The sequence below is a fragment of the Zalophus californianus genome, chromosome 3 (genome assembly GCF_009762305.2).
Source record: "Zalophus californianus isolate mZalCal1 chromosome 3, mZalCal1.pri.v2, whole genome shotgun sequence".
Classification (NCBI taxonomy): domain Eukaryota; kingdom Metazoa; phylum Chordata; class Mammalia; order Carnivora; family Otariidae; genus Zalophus; species Zalophus californianus.
In genome coordinates this window covers 170,066,249-170,083,950 of record NC_045597.1, presented here as the reverse complement: position 1 = coordinate 170,083,950, position 17,702 = coordinate 170,066,249, and the positions used below count along the sequence as shown (strand labels likewise).

Genomic DNA, 17,702 nt, shown 5'->3' with positions numbered 1-17,702 from the left:
CATGATCCGGAGTCTGGGGATTGAGTCCCGAGTCTGGCTCTCCACTCAGCGGGGAATCTGCTTCTCTCTCTGCCCCTGCCCCTGCCCCTGCTCATGCTCTCTCTCTCTCTCTCACTCTCTCTCTCTCAGATAAATAAATCAAACCTTTAAAAAAAATTTTTTTTTAAGTATACTGTCCTGTTAGAAATTCTTAGCTCATAAGTGGAATATCTGTAGGTATTTATTTTCAAAGCCATATAAAGGCATCCAATAACTACCAAATGAAGTAAATATTTAAATTACATTTTCAAGGAAAATATGTTAATTGTGCAAAAATGCCTTAATGTTAAAAAGCACCATAACTCTGTACTGATATTGCAGATATCCTCAAGTACGTTGCTTCTTTAATCACACTTAAAATTTAATTGCATAGTTTGCACTTAAAAATCACTGAAATGGGTTTAGAAGAATCTTCAAATACTTGCTTTCTCTATACTATGATTTTTAAAATTGAAATAAATTTCACCTTATGATGTTCCAGAACATGTTTTAACATCTGTGAATTTTAATTGATATAACTTTCAATTAAAATACCTAAAAAGTGAAGGATTTATTTTTTACAAGTGGGTTTTGCATACCATTTGAATATTTGATGAATAATTGTTCTGAATATATGAATTATTTTAATGTAAGTAACCTATGTAAGTGTTATCATAAATAATAATTTTCTGGTTCCTCTGATGAAACAGATGGAAGCAAATAATTCCTAAGAGTTGAAGTGCCACAGAAATATTTTCTAATAATCCAAAATTTTCATAATCATGACTACTGACTTTAAATTTTTAATTTTTAACTCTCAAAATGATCTTATATTTAGGTTTCTAGTACCAGTTCCATCTCGGTTCAGTCTGGTTCTTAGAATGAAGACTTAGGTCAGGTCATCAGATTCTTAAAATTAAATAATATTTACACAAGGACTTTAGAAATTCTGGAAGCTATAATATTCTAAAGGATAAACAGTAGAAAGGATTAGTAGAATAGCCCCAGAGTTTGTTATATACTCATATGTGGGTATAGAACAGTGACATAACAACAATCAATAGATACCACAGACAGAAGTCACAGCATAGACCCTCAGAAAGCTGTGCCTGTGTCTACCTGCAAAGAACCAACATTTTTAGACAGTACACTGACTATTGAATACCACAAATTCTTTTGCCCTTTTCAGAATTCTTTAGCAAAATGGTCAAAAAGTAATTGCTATGCCGATATTAGGCAGAGGATATGTGTGAATAGGGCAATGAGCCAGACTGACCAGCACTCACATGGAATTTGATGGAAAAGAAATTCATCCATATGGATTAAGTGGATTATGAAGAAAATACAACTGGGTGTGGGAATGATGAGAATAGAGATGTTGAGAAGCAAAATTCTACTCGTATTGGTTGCAAATCATTTCCCGTGACAGGGAGGAGGATTAAAAGAGAGTATGTGTGTCCAGAAAAAACAGGAAAATGTTTTTATCTTGACTTGTAGACCAGGTCTTCACCATCCACAAGACAAAGTCCTCAAGATTCTCTGTTATTTATGGAAGGGCTAAAAAAAAAAAAAAGAAAGAAAAGTTGAAGTGGGAAACCCCAGCTCAGATACTAGAATACACAAGCTTAAGGTCCTTTAAAAATGTATCTGCCTTTGGCAAGTTAGGCATTCGTTTCATATTTCTTAGGATTCACTGTCTGTGCTAGGATCCCATTTCCTCATTCACAGACAGCAGCTTTCTAGTCTCTTATTTTTCAGACCCTTTGCCAATGATTTGTCCTGAGAACAACACTGCTAGATTACATGTTTCTTGAGCAAGCATTTTGAGTTGATTCTCATTTTGATAGAATCAAATCCAAATGTCAGGCTATTGTTTAAATTCCCCCAAGCCCTAGGACCAGCCTGCCTTTCCAGCTTTGCTCCTTAACTGTGTTCTGTCACGTACTGGATGCCCCACATAAGCTGATCTATTCCTATTCCCTTTGTGTGCAGACTTACCCACTTTCCTAATTTTTGAAGGAAAGGAAGCTAATTATATTGTGTAACTGTTATGAACCAGCCTCTGTGCTAGACTCTTTTGTACATATTATGTGAAATGGTTGTTATATGAGCGAGGTAGGCATTACTGATCTTTAGCTGTATATAGCTGAGGACCCTGAGGTTTTGACAGTGTGAATAACTTGCTTCTTATCACCTAACAAGTAGAAGAGCAGATGCTGAAAAGAATTTGCAGGAATCGGTGTCCACACCTCTTTCTCCTCATGATACCACCTGACCCATGCTATTTATTCTTTAACAACATGTTCTTTCCACATACTAATATCCACACTCATATTTTTCTTCCTAACAAAGCTTTTGTTTCCCCACATTCAGTTTCTTCTGTCTTCAGTGAATTATTATAAAAATCTTATATCATAAATATTTATCATAACTATTATTTATGTTCATAACTAATTTCACTCAATTTTAAAGACTTCTACTACAATATTAACTACTTGAAAGTAGAATGTATGTCTTTTTAATTTTTGTACTCTCATGGAAAGTACAAAAATTGTATAGGATAACCCTTAGACAGTAAGACAGCATTGGAGATAGGTTAATGAATGGATGAAAGAATGGTTAGCTATTCCCTGTGAATACTCTTAAACACATATAGTTATTAATAAGTAATATATAACAAAATAAGCGTTCTAGTGCACTGCACCACTGTTTGAGTTTGCAGATGATGAATGTAATGACCATGAATTGACCTTTTCTAAAAGGGTAGCCATTATAGAAATCTAAGATACCATTCCATTTCTAAAATATTGGTTAATTTTCAGTGGCTGGTTTCAAATGCCAGATCAGGATTGGATGCCTTCTTGCAGAGATTCTTTATGAGGTACTTCTTTTTCCACTGCTACTTTCTAACCCCTGCACAGTGTGTATCTAGCCACAAGCCACACATTCCTTTGACTCATAGCCTCCTGAAGCAAATACATTAACAATAGGGGTCTTCTGTGATACCATGTATTTTCTTTCAGAGTTCATTTTAACTCATTTTGCCTGAGTGGGTGGTAATATCATTTACTGCTACTATATTAAAAACATAAAAGCATAAATAACATTAATGCAGACTTTTTCTGGTTATTACCTCTAACTGAATGCCCGTGACATCAGGATCGGTGTAGAAGACTAAAATAACATTGACATGAATATTTAATACAAGAACTTGCATATAAATCATGGTTTCAAATTTAATATATCTAATGGTAATAATTAAGTTCATTATAAAAAGTAGAGGAGATAAGAAAGAAATAAATGATAGGATGAATGATTTTTATATATGAATTTTCCTATATGAGCATGGAACTAGTAAGTGAAAAATGGAAGACTTAATTAAAGTCACTACTGTATCTTGAGTAAATCATAAAGAACACAGTCCATCCTGCTCCTTTATCAGAGGTATATTTGAGATTTTTATTAGGTATTAAGGGATGGTTTCCCTAATTTTATTTGTTTGTTGTTACATGCCTTTAATATAATCGTCATTAATTAACAGATTATTCTTGTGAATTAGAAAGACAATAGATGTCTTCCTTTAAGGGAGGTACAGTATCTAGGAAAGTAGAATTGACTATTAATTTCCCAAATTATACAAAATAGAAAATCATAAAATCATGACTAAATAAGAGTTGTTACCAAAATTACTAGATTCTGATCTATTTTAAATCAAATTTAGTTTTTTAAATAATTGAACATTCCTAGAAACAAGTTATCCTATGCAGAAATGAGAATAAAGATATGAGTTAGTCTTAGTCCCCTCCTGCAAAGGTTATTTAGCACTTTACTATGGGCGGATTAATTCCAAGTAGTTGAGGATAAGTTGTACTCACTTGATTTATGGGGGGAAAAAATGGTGAGTACCTATTAGAATGTCACTTCATAAAGATTCTGTTAACGGGTTAATCTTATCAGTGATAACTCCTATCAGGACACTAAAATAATGAACACAAAATCTGCTGTGTCTACCTGGTCACATAGACATTAATAGATCCTGAGGAGATAACATGATAGAAAGAGTCTTCTTGGCTGTGAATATAATGAGAACCAGATTCAGATCCCAGCTTGGCTACTTACTAACTTTGGGATCTTGGCAAATTGCTTATCCTTCTCAAACTTGCCTCCTTATCGCTTAGATATGGTAATATGTGTTGGACAAGATTGTCCTGAGGACCACATGAGTTCATATCTAACATCAACAGCATTATGCCAGGCACAATTTGGCAAAAAGTAGCAGTTATTATTATGATCTGATGGAATTCTTTACCAGGTGACTTTACTTAATTTATCTTTTTAATAGTTGACTTTAGAGTTGTTTACTAACAACTGAAAAGTGATAGCTGAACTAAATACAGATCTTACAGATTAAATAAGTGTTATAGAAATTGAGTTTCATTTATAAAGAGAAAAAAGTGAAATCAATAAACATTATTTGGAAGTTGATAATTATTCTTTTCCCCCTGGTGGTGGAATCCATAGCCTTGGATGATTTATTCTAGTTCTAGTATGTTTGTGTTTTCATTCTCTAAAGCATATTGCAGTGTCATCTCCAGAAGATCCATGCTGGCCCTTGCTGAGCTTGTTCTTCCGTATCAGCCCTGAAATGTTAATTACAGACACCTCTGCTTCTTTTTCTGTAACTTTGCTAAGATTAGTCAGTAGGCTATAAAGTGTTTCTGCCCTAAGTACAAGCATTCACCAGGACCTCTTGGTCTCTATTATCTACTTTAACCCCAGTTGCTATTTACTGTTATTACTGCTATCATGGCTACTGTTTGTCACAGAACAAACTTATATAGTCCTTGAAGTTCTCTTGCAACTCAATAAGCTACTTTTGGCCGTCTCCTAACTCTTCATGACTACTTTATGTTGAAGGTGGAGGGAGATGTTTTTAGCTCTCAGGCTTAAATAGAAAATAATAGCTTCTAAAGTGCTGGCAGAAAAAAAAAAATGTTTGTTTTTTTTGGTTGGTTTTCCTGCCTTCCTTTCCAAATTAACACCCCCCCCATGACTCGAAAAGATTAAAGTGACCAGTTACCCTGCAGCTAAAGCTTTTTTCCCAGACTGTTGGCTATACCTTTCCTACTCAACAATCACATTCCCTATTGATATAATTGATTTAATACTAATGTAATACTAACTGAACTTTTTAAGAGTCCACTAGGCATTGTGGTAAGTTCTTTGCCTATACCATATAATTTAACTATTATACATACATGTTAACTTCTAAATTAAAAGGATCTGCTTCATTTAGGTTAGACCAATATAGTACATCCAAATTATATAAGGTTTGGGAGCAACATTAACTTTTAAAATATGTATAAAGTCAAGGCAATGATATTTAATCTCACCTTTACCTGCCAGTAAATTGGTTTCAGTTGCTTAAAGAATGGACTTGAGAAGGATCAGGAGTCTTTACTCAGTCCAGACAGGGAAGAACAGAGTAATTGTGTCAGATAGTTTCCTGTGGCTGCTATAACCAGTTACCACACACTTGGTGACTGAAAACAACAGAAATATGTTATATTACATTTCTGGGGGCCAGACTTCTGAAATCAAGGTATTGGTAGGTCTGCATACCCTCCAGAAGTTCTAAGGAAAAATTTGTTCTTTGCCTTCTCTAGCTTCTGGTGGCTGCAATTTCTCCTTGGCTTGTGGCTGCATCACCGTCATCTCTGACTTCTCCTTCCTGTCGGTTTCTTCTCTATCTCCATCTAATGTCCTTCCAGCCTCTCTCTTATAAGGATAATTGTAATGGCACTAAGGGCCACCTGGATCATCTAGGATGATCTCCTCATGTCAAAACCCCTAACTTAACTGTATCTGTACAGACCCTTTTTCCAAATAAGGTAATATTCACAGGTTCCTGGGATTAAAGTATGGACATATTTTAGGATTCATTATCAGCCTACTACAATGATTGTTTAACCATACCTGCCATGGGCAAGGGGAGTGGGTATATAGGATGCATGCCATGTTTTGCCATCAGTGACCCAAACTGTCATTTTACAAATAAATGTTAAGTTATGTGACTTGTCCAAGATTACTGCATCGGAAGAATCCCAGCAGGAATCACATGGTATACAAAGTTGGAGTAACGGTAGGGAGTTTAGCAAAGGGGTTTTAATAAAGGTATGGGCAGGGTTGAGGGACACCAACAAGGATTGTTGAAGTATCTCAGGACTAATAATGGAACTGCTAGGCCTGAAGGAACACGGGGAAGGTTACCCTGAACTGACAGCAACTGTGGCCTTTGAGGGATGCAGGAAAGTGGAGGTTGAAGGATACTAAGCTCACTCTATTCTCCCCTCAATATTCTGCTCTTGCTTTTCATTGGCTGACCCCAAATGAAAGCCTGTTGTCATCCATTTGGTTCAGTTTCACTAGGCACATGGAAAAGTGAAGAAGGATGGAGAATGGATATGGAGGGGCAAAGAAAAATAGCAGGCCAGTCCCACAAATCATTAGTGTCATAGCTGAGAGCAAAGTCTAAGCTTCTTTATTACAAAATTTATTATAATTTTCAACATGCCAAATTTAATTCAACAAATATTTATTGAGTACATGCAATGTTAAAGCTCTCCATGTGGCACCACAAAAATGCCTAGGATATTTTGCAGGTTATAACAAAAATAGACTAGAGGTAATGAAAAAAAAATCAGCATTCTTTTTACAGTAGTGATGGAAGTCTGAAGTTAAGTAGGGTCAGAATAAAAAGACATAGAACCATAGAGATTTGAACTCCATTGGAAAAAACAATTAATAAGACTTGGCAAAATATTTGATATAGGTAGGATGTAAAACAATGGGAAAAAAATGCCAAATAGTAATCCAAAATTCAAAAACCCAATTAGAAATGGTTTCTGAAATTTACAAAATTAGCAGTTAGCAGACAAGCTCTTATGGAGAAATTTACTTTGTGCCTTAAATTTAAGGTCCAGTAGGATATCTATGTCAAGATGACTAGAAAGCATTTGAAATATGGTTTGATTCCTGGGATGAGGTAGGTTGGGAAGGGGGGAATATAATAAGCATAATAAAGATTCTGTTCACTTATTAAGAAAATTATATCACTCTCTTACTATGAGTTATACCCTCTATAAGAATTTGGTAATAGACTAATGAATATGATAAGGTAATATTACTACTTTCAGAGGCATGATCAATGATGGCAGACGTTTAACAAATAATTAATAAAAATGAAATAGGAGATACACATTTATAAAGAGCTATTTGTTCCTGCTCAGAGATGACAGTTGAAATTACAGGTGTGGGAAAGGAAACTTAGAATATGGGTACAGCGTAATTTTTATGTTTGGGATATTTTGGACAGATATTTTACACAGATATTTGGGATATGATTGCAATGAATTTTGTTTTCTATCCTATAAATAGCAATGCTACTTACAGAGCTTTAAACTAAATCAAGTTATGAAAAACCACACAATTTTACAGGGAACTCCATATATTCTTGATAACCCTATCAACTCTCCTAAAGTCGTAAAATATATGGATGCAAGAGATTACAAATGAAAGCAAAGAATATTAGGGACAAAGCCATGGTAGCATTTCCACGTTGAGGGTATGGAAGGAAAAAGCAAAAAGCAGGTGCCAATAATTGTAATGAGAGTACTCAGAAAGACCAAAGATTTAGGATAGAATAAAATATTAACATCAGCCACAGAGGGATTTTCAAAAAGTAGCATGGTCAGTGAGATAAAACAGTGCAGAAACTCAGGAAAAGGTAAAAATGAGAGAATAAACCTGTTGACTGGTAAAAAGGAGATTAGTGGTGCTTTTTTTCAAGAGTGATTTGAGGGGCGCCTGGGTGGCTCAGTTGGTTAAGCAACTGCCTTCGGCTCAGGTCATGATCCTGGAGTCCCGGGATCGAGTCCCGCATCGGGCTCCCTGCTCGGCGAGGGGCCTGCTTCTCCCTCTGACCCTCCTCGCTCTCATGTACTCTCTTTCTCTCATTCTCACTGTCTCAACATAAATAAATAAATCTTTAAAAAAAAAAAAAGAGTGATTTGAATAGTAAGAATGCAGTAAGTTGCAGAAAAACTAGAGCCCTAGGGAGTGAAGGACTATAAAATGAAGAAATAGCCAAAGTGAAAATAGCAAACATTACCAAAGTGAAGAAATGGCACAATTTAGGGAACTTTCACTTTTAAAATATGGAAATTCTAAATATACTTGTAGGTACAGTGAAGGTGCCAATATGGAGTGAAGATGAAGTTGTACTAGAGATAAACAATGGCAAAATCATTCACGGGAACAAAATGGGATGATGTCAGGAGTACGTTAAACAGAGTAAATATTGTGAAAGGTAGAAAGTTGTTTTTGTTATTTGTGTTGGTTTATTTTTCTACTCAGAGATACACATCATAATAAATGTAGTAGAGAAAGAAATTTAAAAAGATAACAAAGAGCTATTTTGGGAGGATCAAATCAGGAGATTTAGGACAAATCTCCAAGAATTGATTCCTTTCCCAAACAATATTTGAAAGTTTGAGGAGAATTAAGATGGTGGGAGTTGCCTCTGGCCAACGACTGGCACAACGGGAATATCAAGGGGAAAAAATTATATGACGGTAAATGCTTTATTCTAATAGTCAACACTGGAGTTCAGGCTGAGAGAGGAGTAAATGAAGCATAACAGAAAGCAGGCATTTAAAAAAAATTATGAATAAATCCAGTCTTCTTCCCACTACTGCAAAACCTTTCATGATCTGGCCTCTACTTGCATTTCCAATCTCATCTCATTGCCATCGCAGCTTTTGCTAAATTCCAGACACTTGAGTCTTCGCAGAGCTTCCCAAATTCACCCAGCTCTTACATTCTTTCCTGATATTTGTCTATCTGGCTTCTTCTCAGATCTCAGGACACATTTCCTGACTACCTTTATTTAAAGTATCACTGTAGCCACCATTTTATTATCTGTTACAATATTCTATTTACTTTGTCCATAACCTTTAATATGACTTATAATTACTTGTATGTCTGTTTTATATTTGCTTTTCCTGTATATTGGTTGCCTCTCCCAGTGAGTGAAAGCTTCATGACAATAGAGATGGTATGGTAGACCCAACTTCAGTAACAGTGGCAAGCACAAAGCAGGTCCTCAAGAAATATTTTTAAGTGAGAAAATGTATAACAAAGTGGTAGGAAAATATAAGGATGAAGGGAAATTCAGTATACCTAGGGGTAGGGGAAGGTAGGAAACAGCCAGAAAGTAGAAATCTACCTAGAGTAGAATTACTCATGAAGTTCTTCATTGTGTGGCACTGTTAGTAGTATCTAAGTCTGAGATCCAGCCACTCAATGGGTGAATCATGGAGATTGGGGATGGAAAACTTTTGACACCAAAAGTTAGAAGGATCCTAATCTTGAATGTTCATGTCCGCCCAAAGGATGGCAGAGATTAGAAAAGAGTGCTGAGCCCAGGGCGCCTGGGTGGCTCAGTTGGTTGAGCGACTGCCTTCGGCTCAGGTCATGACCCTGGAGTCCTAGGATCGAGTCCCGCATCGGGCTCCCTGCTCAGCAGGGAGTCTGCTTCTCCCTCTCGTGCTCTCTATCTATCTCTCATTCTCTTTCTCTCAAATAAATAAATAAAATCTTTTTTAAAAAATTAAAAAATAAAAGAGTGCTGAGCCCAGCCAGCAATGATCGATTCAGTCTATCTAGTTGCTGTTCACCTACTCACACAAGTAAATTATTGTTTATTCTAGATGTGAGGAAACAGATGCAGATTTCATTTATTTTATTATCTAGATACCATCGGCAGCAAAGCATGTTTGTAAAACATTATTATGGACCAGTCATTTTATTTCATCTTTCATCACTGCTGTCAGCATTATCTCCTTTGTGTTCTTCATCCCTATCACCCTCACCGTCTTTAGGAGAGGCGTTGGTGCCAAGCCTTCACAAATCTGCTGACTGTTGCATTAAACACAGTTTTATGTCTACATTAATTGTCTGTCTTTTCTTTTCCTCTATCCCCCCTTTTATCTTCCTTATCCCTGATGCAATGAGATTTTACCCATTTTTAGCTGGAGGGTATTGAAGTAATGGTCCATAGACATAATGAAACAGTGAAAGTTTGGCTGAAGTTAACATTTTTAAGAAACAGAAGAGCCCATAAGTTTTCACTGGCCATATGTTTTTTTTTTTTTTTCTTTTTTCTTTTCATGAAACCACTAACCAACACAAGTGAGAAAACAAGTTTTAGTGGCAAGGTATAAGCATCTGAAGGCTGGGCAAAATGATACCTTAATGTGACAGTGGTATTGCTTACTTTTATTACTGTACAGAAATACCTTCCCTTCGCAAGAGAATAATGACACACATGCTTCAGAGCTTTTTGTCTATGCCCTGGATGTGCCTTGATTGTTTAAAAAAAAAGTCCTTATTCAAACCAGACTTCATTGTAAAGGAAAATGTCCTTGCTTTAGAGTTTTCAGTGTAGCACCTGTTGCATCCTTCCCCTCTGTCCAATTAGAAAACTCTTTAATTCAACTTTAAGAAAAAAATTTTATAAAGCAGAAGGGAAAACAAAGACAGAAACTAATTTTATTTCTGAAAATATAGATAATGCACCTGTCAACTTGTATTTATTCCATTGGCCTTCGGTGACATTTTCTAGTGACAGCAACAAAGATTCCAAAATTGCTTCCACAGGCCCCACACGGAGATAGGTAACAAGGGACATTATTAACTTCAACACAGAGCAATTTATTGAAATCCAACACTCCATTATTAAAATATTGGAATTTTTTTCCCTTTCCATCCCACTCATCACTCTAAATGAATCCACGTTCTCTTTTCTTTATCTCTTTCCCTATCCCCCAAAAAAGCCATCTGCTATTTCCTTTATGAAAAAAAATAAAACCTACAATTAGTGTCTTGCTCATCTTTTCTTTCTCAAAAAAAAAAAGAGAACTATTATGCAAATACTCTGCAATTTGGTTTCAAATACTCTTTGTAGTGTGATGAGCAATTTTCCTTAATACAACCCCAGCTTTTTTGCCAGGACTTACTAATAGATTTTTTTAAAGAGAACTTTCATGTGACTTTTTTATGCTCTTCTGATGTAAACTTTTCACATGCATATTTAGAATGGAATTATCATTACTCCTTGAGTTGTAAAAGAAAAAAAAATGTTTATATATTTCATACTGAAAAAGAAGCCTGAAATAACCTCCACATCTTTCTTTTACTTTAAATTTCATCATTTTCTTTCTCAAGAAATGGTCTGCACCAAATACTCTCAGGAAATCAGAGAAATATGTTTTCTTTGGCTTTTTCTGAAAGCATATTGTAAGTGATGGCAGTTTACCTGTTAGTGCAAATTTGTTGTTTGATTTTAGTTGCTCCTTAGGAAATAAAGTATAATTTGACCCAATTCTTCAGATACAACTAATATCAGGTGTTTGGAGCTGTCTTCTTGTTAACAAGTTAACAGTGCTACAGTGTCAGGTGCTGATGGAACTGAAATTTATGAAGTTCAGTATCATAAGAAGTAGCAACTGCACTAAGAATCAGAAATCCTGAATCTTAAACCTGATCTAGTACTTATCAAATATAACCTGGGCAGTAAGCCCACCACCCAGCTTTTGGCTTTCTCCTTTTACACCTGAGAATTACTACATCTTTTGATGTAGTATAGAAGCATCTAGTGTTATAATGGGGATCAAACCACAACCGCAAATTACGATTTTTGCAATGAGATTATAGATACATTTTATGGCAATGTTCCCGAGGTCCTTAATTTTCATATTTCATATTTCCTATAGTAGCTTCATCTGGAGAGCTTGCTACAAATGCAGATTCCTGAGCTACTTCTAGCCCTGATTATCTGGGAGTGGGGCCTGGATAGCTACTTGTAATGCCAAACCTAGGTGACTCTTATGCTCATAAGAGACTGAGAGCCACCAGAAGAGAAATAGAGAAAATGCAATCAGTATAAATTTAACTTAATTAGATAATATCTAATGTGGTACTTTATTAAATTAGATATTTAATTTAATTACATGTTTTGCTTATTTGTTGCTGTATATAGGTATATATGTGTTCATATCATAATTCAGTGAAGGAGCCATCTGGTTTATGCTTTCAATATTAATGTTAATAATTAATTAATTAATAACAATACAATATTATTTGGCTCACATTCTTATCTGTACTCTCCTTATAACTATATTGATTTGCTTTATTTCAAATGTTTGCTAAAATATACAGCAAGTAAAACCAAAATGTTTCTTTTTTTTTTTTAAAGATTTTATTTATTTATTTGAGAGAGAGAGAATGAGAGATAGAGAGCACGAGAGGGAAGAGGGTCAGAGGGAGAAGCAGACTCCCTGCTGAGCAGGGAGCCCGATGTGGGACTCGATCCCGGGACTCCAGGATCATGACCTGAGCTGAAGGCAGTCGCTTAACCAACTGAGCCACCCAGGCGCCCAAAACCAAAATGTTTCTACCTTTTGGATCCAAATGGGGCCATATTCATAGTAATAACTCAAATTTCTGGCTTTGCTGATTAGGCAGAAACTCCAACCCCTAAAGATGGGCACTTAGTGGGTGCCTCATATGTACCTGTAAACCAATGTCCCAGTTCCAGTCTTCTTGTGATATTTGCAGTGTTCTTCCTTACCAGCCTGGCCCCCATATGGAGCTTCTCTTCTCCCCCTGGCACCATTGGCTGGTACCACTGTTGATTGGTACTACCTAAGGATGCCAGTATCCTTGCCAGAGGTGATGCCCCTCAGCGCTCCCCGGGCTGCTAGTCCTCAGGTGTTGCTGTGGTTGGCTCAGCAAGGAAGCAAAGAAACTGGTGTTCTCCCCTGTTCTATGACTCTGGCTCCCTGGGGCCACTGAGGAGGGGGGAATTGCAGCATCTCCTTGGAAGCCATCTGGAAAACAACAATTTTAGCTTCTGCCCACAAAGGCTCAAAAACAGTCTTTTGAATTGGGCCGATGCCATTTTACCAGCTTATTGTTTCTGTTTGGCCTTATATCTCTTCTTTCTCAAAGACACTTGCCCATTCTGCCCCACTCTTCCTTACTCAAAAAAGTAAAAGTTTATACCTCACCTAAGACCCTGACTGGATCCAGTAAATCCATATACTCCATCAGACATGTACCATAATTGTCAATAATCTTTTAGACTCAGCTGAAATCAACACCACTAAAATAGTAGTGGAGATTAAAAATTAATAATGTCTTCTCAAATAGCTCTAAGGTAATAATAAAAGTCAAATACTTCTGCAAGGCAAATAGTAAAAGACAGAAGTCTAGAGTGACTCTCCATTCCCTTTCCTGCCTGTTTTCCACTGCCCAAACTAATCACTTTCAATTTCTCAGCAATTTATTTTTTTCACTTAACCCTGTATCTAAATATTATGCTTACACTGTCAACTCTTGATTTTTCCATTTTATGCATCATATACTAACTTGTCACTATGAACAACAGGAATGTACCTTTCACTTTCTTCCCATTACCCCCTTGCAGAATTATAGTCTACTTCCCTTCATTTTCCAGGAGAGTCATATGATGTTTGCTTATATCAACATTTCGTACTTATGTCCTTATGCTTATGTAACTATTCCCAGCCATGCTCTATAGTAAATACATGATTTTCTTTACTTGTGTATGTCTTGTACTTTACATCAAATCAATTTCTTCATTTTACTTTTGCTTAGGTTTCTGTGCATCAATCCTAATTTGACCTTCAGCTTCTGCTAAATATACATACCCTTAATGTATTTTAAGCTCATTAGGTATTCTATCGTCTCCATCTTCTTGGATTACCTTTTCCAGATCAATATGTCCCACTCCATTCTGGACTGACTGCTATCTTGGTCCCTTGTACTGCTTTTATTCTGGAATATCCCTTCACTGTCATTTTTTGTTTCTTCAATTAAATGTACTCTTTTAACTGCCCCCTCTTATTTAATGAACACAACTAACAGAGAAAGGAAGTATGTGACATAAGTGTGTGTTTTTTTTTAAGATTTATTTATTTGAGAGAGAGAGAGAGGGAGAGCATGAATGGGGGAGGGCAGAGGGAAAGAATCTCAAGCAGACTCCCTGCTGAGCACAGAGCCCAATGCCAGGCTTAATGTTATGACCCTGTGACCATGAGCTGAGCCGAGACCTGTAGTCCAACACTCAACTGAATGAGCCACCCAGGCACCCCCTGAGATAAGTTGTTTAAGAACAGACATGCCTGAACATGTCTGTATATCCATTCACTTTACTGAAATTTTGCTAGATTTGGAATTTGAGGTTTAAACAATTTAAGCTTCAGAATTTTGAAGTCACAGCTCCATTTGGGAGAAGGAACTGGAAGGTGGCCCCAATTTTCTCCGTATATAAATTTACATAACCCTACTGTTATCCCCAGAGTACTTCTCTTTCCATTTTGCCTATTATCCATAGTCCACAATCCTTTTGATGGAGGGGAGGATATCTGTAGTTTTAGGTGCCTCCTAAATACACTTTGAAACAATCCTGCTCACGTTAAGTTTCTCCCTCCTGCTCCATTGCAGAAATTCGTGGTGCTAACACTACTTGAGCCTTTGGTGGTGTACACAGGTGGTATAAATTGGATTTCTTCTCTGTTTCCCTACCTGCTACATTAGGCTTCAGATGTCATACATATACAAAATTAGTTACAACTAGTAAGCCAATTCCTACTCTTATTATTCTATCTTTATTGCCTCCTCTCTATGAGTGTTGGTGTCAGCCTCTTGATTAATTACTTTATTGCTTAGTATAGTGGAATTGAGAGGAAATGGAAGTAAATTTGTGTATTCAATCTGCCATGCCATCTTAAACAAAAGGTCAGTATAGCTTTCTGTGCACAGTTTTTTGTTTTGAAAAATTTCAAAGTTATAGAAAATATTCAAGAATGCTACAATAAACATTCTCATGGCTTCAGTGTAAACTGATTGATAATAAATTGCCATATATGTGCCACCCCCTGTGTGTGTGTGTGTGTGTGTGTGTGTGTAAGGTCCTATCTGTTTCAAATTGCAGTAAAGATACTTAAAATAACTTTTAATTGGAGGCTAACTTTAAGGTGTACTAAATAACTATCATACGTCCAATTTTATCTTCATTAAACCAAAGTGACATGATTATTATAAAGAAATTAGAGCTGTTTTCTCATTTTATGAAATGATAAAGTTGGAGTAGACAAATTTTTATAGTCTCCCTTAGCTTTCAAATTTTATAATTCTATGAATAATACATCACTTATAATTTTGGAAATGAAATAAATTTGAGTAAAGACAAAGTCATGGAGCAAAATGTCTTATTAAAAGGTTTATTTTTCTACATAAATCCACAATGGCATATTGCTTATAATTGTTTAAATTTTGATATTTATAATTTATAAATTACACCTGTGTATGCTCTCTAAATCCACACTAATAATGGATGACTTAACTTTGGGTCACCTTATACTATGTGAAAATAACTGCATTTGTATAGATTATTGTATTCTAGAACTAAAGATCAAAAGTTAAAAATCCACAGTATAAGCTAGGATTCAATATCAACTAACTTAGCAGTAAATAAAATCAAATATTGACCATATTACAAAAGTGAAAACACTAATATTAATTTTATATGCATTTAATTCTATAACATTTTCCATTTTAACAAAAGTGTAGTCTTTTTCACTTATTTTACTTGAGTTAAATCACTTTAAGAATATAATAGCTGCATTAATGTCTTTTCATTTTTAATTGATTCTGTTGAATGAGAGTACATTTTCAAAATTATGATCAGCACCATTACTATTGTGCTATAAAGAAATTTGAGTTGAAATGATGGTGTTATTTATTAATTTTTTATAGGAAGCTTTGATCATGGCAAGTATGGACCATCCACACTTAGTCCGGTTATTGGGTGTGTGTCTGAGCCCAACCATTCAGCTGGTTACACAGCTTATGCCCCATGGCTGCCTGTTGGATTATGTCCATGAACACAAGGATAACATTGGATCCCAGCTGCTGCTTAACTGGTGTGTCCAGATAGCTAAGGTAAGTGCCCATCACTTCCCATGGAAATAACTCTCCTGGCTTTCTTTCTCCTATTCTAGAGTAGTATGGATATTGAAAACATGTCTAGTCTTTTAATATACTTAAATAAAATAAATTACTTTTGCTATATTGGAAGATATTTGGAAGTATTTGCATTCAAAGCACAGATTAAACACATGTTAAACATCTTTGGATTATTTTACTGCTAATTGTGTTATATGGACCAGATGCCAAAACAAATAGCTTACTGGTCAGGAGAAAAAAAAAAAGATATTATACCAAATTTGATTGGCTTTTTATTTTTTTATATAATTTAAATAACAAACAAAATCCAAGAAAGCCAAGATTGAATTCTGAATTGTTCCATTTTTAGAGGATTTTATTAAGATGGTATGTACATTCAGTTCTCAGTATTACAGATGATCAAGTTCTAAATATTTTCCTAGACAATTTGATAATTCTCAATTAGTCTTAATGGTTGGGGTTTTTTGGTACAAGGCATGTCATGTAACATACATAAGGGAAGTGGCATGGATTTCAGCACCTGGGGTGATGGGGACGTGGCTGTGTGGTGGGTTAGAGGACACCTACTGCCCTCTATAGGATTGTGGTTTTTTCCCACCAGAGTTATGAGCTCTTCCAGTTTTTCAGAGGGGCCAGAATTCTGGATTTTTTTTTTTTATGTGACTTCTCCAAATTTAAATCTTGGCTCAAACTTTTGACTTGTTCTGGAAGCCAAACAAAGCGTTTATGTCCTGCTGTCCACCAGTGTGAAATTTCTGGTGTACATTTTTTATATTCAAAGAACCCATCTATGATTATCTATACCAAGAATATTTCTTGAAAATTTTCTCCTAGGTAAATAGATCTGAGACGAGTTTTAATTCTCTATTTCAACTTTTATTTACATCAAAATTTGATCTAATGTTTGGTTAATTCTACAGATGTGTTCATCTTTGCATTTGTATAATATAAATGCCAAATGTTAATTTGTAATTCCAGGCTATTTCTTTTTACAGTCTAAGAATGAATGAAAATTCATTTCCCAAAGTAGAAATGTTAACCCAAAAAAATTATCTGAGGGAAAGGCCCAGTTTAGTTTTATATACCATAAATCTCATTATAGTTTCCTTATGGACCACTTTTATAATTTTTTGACAATTATATAACAAACTCACAACTTAGAGGATTTTTTATGGTAATGAAGTTTGAAATACAACTCTTCAAAAACTGATTTACATATCTAAACTTCTATGAATTATAAGGTGAGCTAAACAGGCAATAGGAGTTTTCAAATCATCCTAGCAGTATAGATGAAAACAAAACTAAGTTTCAAATTTCTTTGCTGTTCTATATGTTTCCTGCAGGGTTCTTCATAATTTAGGTTTTGTCCTTAGGGATTCGTGACATTAATATATCATTTATGCAAGGCTGTACACCCTAGTAATAGAAACTACTTTGAGTTCCCAGAATTATCACACTGTTTTAAACCATTTTGCCTTTGTGAATGCCAGCTTTCTACTTAGAAATCTTTCCTCATAGCTTCTTGATCACATAACATGATCTTTTCCATCCATCAACACTGATTGGGCTTC

General features: G+C 35.4%; 1 protein-coding gene across 7 annotated transcripts in view; it reads left to right on the top strand.

The window, feature by feature from the left end:
• Positions 1 to 17,702, top strand: part of ERBB4 (erb-b2 receptor tyrosine kinase 4) — a 1,100,194-nt gene that overhangs the window by 927,634 nt on the left and 154,858 nt on the right. For all 7 annotated transcript variants that reach the window (XM_027590425.2, XM_027590421.2, XM_027590423.2 and 4 more), the window contains one exon: positions 15,922 to 16,107. In XM_027590425.2, the coding sequence (XP_027446226.1) occupies positions 15,922 to 16,107 (186 nt within the window). The remainder of the gene's footprint in view (positions 1 to 15,921; positions 16,108 to 17,702) is intronic.